At 47.8% G+C, this 5790-nt stretch overlaps 1 protein-coding gene across 1 annotated transcript; it reads right to left on the bottom strand.

Annotated features, from left to right (window-relative positions):
* Positions 1–274: 274 nt before the first annotated feature.
* On the bottom strand, positions 275–5548 carry LOC139401423 (CREB-regulated transcription coactivator 3-like; the record flags this gene model as incomplete). The annotated part of the gene is made up of 4 exons (XM_071145687.1): positions 4982–5548; positions 2380–2568; positions 1072–1221; positions 275–525 (listed from the first exon to the last, which is right to left on the bottom strand). Coding segments are annotated over exons 1-4 (722 nt in total), but the record flags the coding sequence as incomplete, so codon positions are not given.
* Positions 5549–5790: the final 242 nt, after the last annotated feature.

The following is a 5790-nucleotide window of genomic DNA, read 5'->3' as shown; positions in this document are numbered from 1 at the left end:
ACTAGTCAGTATGATATTGGGCACCCCTCCACCTACTAGTCAGTATGATATTGGGCACCCCTCCACCTACCAGTCAGTATGATATTGGGCACCCCTCCACCTACCAGTCAGTATGATATTGGGCACCCCTCCACCTACCAGTCAGTATGATATTGGGCACCCCTCCACCTACCAGTCAGTATGATATTGGGCACCCCTCCACCTACTAGTCAGTATGATATTGGGCACCCCTCCACCTACCAGTCAGTATGATATTGGGCACCCCTCCACCTACCAGTCAGTATGATATTGGGCACCCCTCCACCTACCAGTCAGTATGATATTGGGCACCCCTCCACTGCAGTTGTAGTTGTTGTTGGGTCTCATCTGCTGCAGCTGGTCCTGCAAGTTGCCGTGGCTCCCACCCAGGCCCATGAGGGCGGCCTGCGAGCAGTATAGGGGCGAGGAAGAGGGCGAGGATGGGTCGAAACACGAACCGCCTGCAATTTGGCTCATTGCACTCTCCAACATGCTGAACTGGTCCAACTGAAGAGGAGGCAGGAAGAGATAGAGGTGGGAGAGGAGGGATGGGAGGGGAGAGAGAAAAGAGATGGTGGTGATGGGGGGGGGGCAAAGGTCAAACACAACCATTACAGATGACCAATCAATGACAAACAACCATTCCAAATGACCAACCAATGATCGACAACCATTCCAAATGACCAACCAATGACCAAACCAAGCATACTCTTGAGCGGACTTGGTTCATTACTCCACAGCACATGATATATCATAGAACTACAAATATCTGGTTGCCACAATTACACCCCTAAAACTTCTACCCATCAATTAAGACATTTTAAAGGGATAGTTCTCAAACAATCATTTAGTATTTTGCTCATTAGTCCATTGTTAATACAGTCCCAAAATATTGTGCTTGTCAGCAGTCAAGTTTTCAAGAAGAAGCACTTTCTGAACAGTGCAAAAACAGTGCTGATGCGATTTGTGCCATTTTTGAGTAAACTATCCCTTTAATTGACTTTGGCAGGCCTAAACCCATCACTGAACAAAAAAAAACCTTCAGATACTAACTGTGAATGAGGGAATGAAGTCCTTTCCGGAGGATCCTTCTCTAGAGACTTCTCCCCGGTGGTTTACCTGGTAAGACAGTGCCTTGGCCTGGCGACTGGAGAACTGTGGGTCCATGAACGGGTCATTGAAGAACGCCGCCATGTTGTTATGCTGTGGGAAGAAGAGGGAGAGATGGAGAAACATGGAGATAGATATGGGGGAGCGAAAGATGGAGAGAGAAGAGATGGATTAGGAGGAGACAGATGAGGAGAGAGAAGAGATGGATTAGGAGGAGACAGATGAAGAGAGAGAAGAGATGGATTAGGAGGAGACAGATGAAGAGAGAGAAGAGATGGATTAGGAGGAGACAGATGAAGAGAGAGAAGAGATGGATTAGGAGGAGACAGATGAAGAGATGGATTAGGAGACGACAGATGAAGAGATGGATTAGGAGACGACAGATGAAGAGATGGATTAGGAGACGACAGATGAAGAGAGAGAAGAGATGGATTAGGAGGAGACAGATGAAGAGAGAGAAGAGATGGATTAGGAGGAGACAGATGAAGAGAGAGAAGAGATGGATTAGGAGGAGACAGATGAAGAGAGAGAAGAAATGGATTAGGAGATGACAGATGAAGAAGGAGAGGTGGATTAGGAGACGACAGAATGGACAGTGCTCTGAGAGTTTAGTTACCAGGTCTAATGCAGTGATTTACCGAGTTAGTAACATTTAACTGCCTACAAATCGCTCTAATAGAGCAGCGCTACCATTTAGTGCATTTCTTTTGAGCCCTACCCATAAGGCTCTGGTTAGAAGTAGTGCACTGTGTAGTGAATAGGGTTCCATTTGTGATGTGAATAGGGTTCCATTTGTGATGCAACCAAGGATGTTTTTAGTTCTTTAGAATTTGGGTCTGCTTCCTTCCTTCCACGAATTTGGTGTTTATCAACCACAGACTACAGAGTTAGACAAATAACATTTGGGTTCCAGGAAATGGTTGAGTCTAGTGGCTGTGTGTGTGTGTGTGTGTGTGTGTGTGTCTGGAGTGGTACTGAAGCAGAATAATATCCGTCTCTCCTTATCAGAGCATGCCAACAGTCTCTGACATTAGACACTAGGCCAGCAACAGAAGTGTATGAGACATACAACATTGGGGCATAGACTCAGAGAAACTATCTGCATATACAAGTGTTTCCCTAAAAGGATACACTGTTCAAAGGGATGATTTTTCAACTCATCTAGGCTGTAGTACATTTCTCTAGACAGTTTTTGGATATGTATTTGGCTTTAGAACATAGACATATCCAGACACACAGACAAACACTTACACCAGAGTTGAAGTCCAGAGAGATGTTCTGCAGAGGGGACACTGGCTGCTGTTGATGCTGATGATGACGTTGTTGCTGGCGTTGTTGTTGTTGCCCCATTGAATGCTGGGACTGTTGGTGTAGCTGTTGGTAGAGAGGGTAGGGAGGGGGAGGCTCCATTGGCAAGCTGCTGGTGTCCAAGGCAACCCCCTGAAAAAAAGACGAAAAGAAAGAGGGAGGGTTAGAGGGAGAGAGGGTGGGTTAGAGGGAGAGATGGTGGGAGGGAGGGTTAGAAGGGGGACGGGTGGGAGGGAGGGTTAAGAGGGAGAGATGGTGGGAGGGAGGGTTAGAGGGAGAGAGGGTGCGAGGGAGGGTTAGAGGGAGAGAGGGTGCGAGGGAGGGTTAGAGGGAGAGAGGGTGGGAGGGAGGGTTAGAGGGAGAGAGGGTTAGAGGGAGAGAGGGTGGGAGGGAGGGTTAGAGGGAGAGATGGTGGGAGGGAGGGTTAGAGGGAGAGATGGTGGGAGGGAGGGTTAGAGGGAGAGAGGGTGGGAGGGGGGTTAGAGGGAGAGAGGGTGGGAGGGAGGGTTAGAGGGAGAGAGGGTGGGAGGGGGGTTAGAGGGAGAGAGGGTGGGAGGGAGGGTTAGAGGGAGAGAGGGTGGGAGGGGGGTTAGAGGGAGAGAGGGTGGGAGGGAGGGTTAGAGGGAGAGATGGTGGGAGGGAGGGTTAGAGGGAGAGATGGTGGGAGGGAGGGTTAGAGGGAGAGAGGGTGGGAGGGGGGTTAGAGGGAGAGAGGGTGGGAGGGAGGGTTAGAGGGAGAGAGGGTGGGAGGGGGGTTAGAGGGAGAGAGGGTGGGAGGGAGGGTTAGAGGGAGAGAGGGTGGGTTAGAGGGAGAGAGGGAGGGGTCATGTCAGATTTAAGAAAAGGAGAAGGGAGGGATGTAATTAGAGTAATCAAAAGATGCACTATTATTTGGCTGCGTATCAGGTTAGCCTTAAACCACTGAGGACTTTCCCCAAAAACACAGTATACATGAAGCTGCCAGGTTAACCTCCCAACAAGGGGTTTCTAACCTCAAGGGTCTTTCCTGGTTACAGGAAGAAAGGGCTCGACATTCTCACTGGCCTACGGACCAGGGAGGATTTGGACACCATGTGGGCTAGTCAATCATCCACGCCAATGGTCCACTTGGGCTACTGAAAGCATCATGATAAAGGTCATCTGCAGTCTATAAAATGTACTAATAAATAAAACACTTCTTAAATGTAAATAAATCCATCTAAATGTAAACTTAAATCTATTTGTATTTTTATTTATTATCATTTAATTTTTTTTTTACGGATTCTCAAAGCTGTTAGTTTGCTAGTTCGTGTATCTTATAGCATGCAGTTATGCACACAGTTCGAGCTTAATATCACCTACTTGTTGGCCAGCAAGAAATCCGTTTAGTACGCAACTCTCAAACTCTGACAGCAGTTTGAGCTTTAACTCAGCCCCTCCGAAAGACCCTCATACAGTTGAAGTCTGAAGTTTACATACACTTAGGTTGGAGTCATTAAAACTCATTTTTCAACCACTCCACAAATTTTTGGGCAAGTCGGTTAGGACCTCTACTTTGTGCATGACACAAGTAATTTTTCCAACAATTGTTTACAGACAGATTATTTCACTTATAATTCACTGTATCACAATTCCAGTGGGTCAGAAATGTACATACACTTAGATGATTGTGCCTTTAAACAGCTTAGAAAATTCCAGAAAATTATGTCATGTGGCCAGGGAAATAAATTGCGATGCCTAAGACAGCGCTACAGGGAGACAGGCCGGACAGCTGATCATCCTCGCAGTGGCAGACCACCTGTAACACCTGCACAGGATCAGTACATCCGAACATGACACCTGCGGGACAGGTACAGGATGGCAACAACTGACCGAGTTACACCAGGAACACACAAGTGGGATCGATTTGGAGGTGGAGGGTCCGTCATGGTCTGGGGTGGTGTGTCACAGCATCATCGGACTGTGCTTTTTGTCATTGCAGGCAATCTCAACACTGTGCGTTACAGGGAAGACATCCTCCTCCCTCATGTGGTACCCTTCCTGCAGGCTCATCCTGACCCTCCAGCATGACAATGACGCCAGCCATACTGCTCGTTCTGTGCGTGATTTCATGCAAGACAGGCTATGGCCAGCGAAGAGCTCGGAGCTCAAACCATTGAGCACGTCTGGGACCTGTTGGATCGGAGGGTGAGGGCTAGGGCCATTCCCCCCAGAAATGTCTGGGAACTTGCAGGTGCCTTGGTGGAAGAGTGGGGTAACATCTCACAGCAAGAACTGGCAAATCTGGTGCAGTCCAATGAGGAGGAGATGCACTGCAGGACTTAATGCAGCTGGTGGCCACACCAGATACTGACTGTTACTTTTGATTTTGACCCCCCTTTGTTCAGGGACACATTATTCAATTTCTATTAGTCACATGTCTGTGGAACTTGTTCAGTTTATGTCTCAGTTGTTGAATCTTGTTATGTTCATACAAGTATTTACACATTACACATTTGCTGAAAATAAATGCAGTTGACAGTGAGAGGACGTTTCTTTTTTCCCCCCTGAGTTTTTGTGTGTGTACCTGTGTGATGGGGGACAGTGAGGGGGACATTGTGGGAGACAGCTGCTTGGAAAGCCCCCGCCGTTGCTCGGTGCCGGGTGACAGAGTGAGGGGACTGATGGGAGCCGGGCGGCGGCGAGGCGAACTGCTCATGGCTCCCTGCGGAGGGTTGGAGAGGGACGTCAGACGGAGGGACGAGTGGATGGAGGGATTGCTGAGGGACGAGTGCAGCTGGGAGTTTTGGAGAGAGTTCTGGATGGAGGGATTGCTGAGGGACGAGTGCAGCTGGGAGTTTTGGAGAGAGTTCTGGATGGAAGGATTGCTCAGAGAGGACGAGAGACCTGGAAGAAAGAAGGAAGGGACAGAAGGCTTTTGAGTCACACATTCAGACCACAGACTATTATTAACAGTTTGGAGTATTTAATTCCCATTTCCTAATGTCCCTCCTCTGCACCAGGTCATGGATCAGTAGTATGCAGCATTGTTATCAGGTGTGCCTACACACACACACACTGTAGTCATTTAGCAAAGAGACTTACAGGAGCAATTAGGGACAGATTTTTCACCTAGTTGGCTCGGTAAATCGATCCAGCAACTTTCAGTTACTGGCCCAATGCTCTTAACCGCTAGTCTACCTCACACACACACACACACACACACACACACACGTTGTATTAAATACAAAGATCTCCACACACTGATTCATCAGAGGAAGAATTGATTAAAACATTTTTACTTATTTTTGTGATTGCTTCCATTTCTGAATGGTTTGCATTAGCACTATGTGCAAATGCATTTCATCATGCCAATAAACTCATTATGTTTTTTAA

Source organism: Oncorhynchus clarkii, unplaced genomic scaffold, assembly GCF_045791955.1.
Source record: "Oncorhynchus clarkii lewisi isolate Uvic-CL-2024 unplaced genomic scaffold, UVic_Ocla_1.0 unplaced_contig_348_pilon_pilon, whole genome shotgun sequence".
In the NCBI taxonomy this organism is placed as follows: domain Eukaryota; kingdom Metazoa; phylum Chordata; class Actinopteri; order Salmoniformes; family Salmonidae; genus Oncorhynchus; species Oncorhynchus clarkii.
The sequence above is the reverse complement of the archived record's forward strand: the minus strand, read 5'-3'. Positions and strand labels throughout refer to the sequence as shown.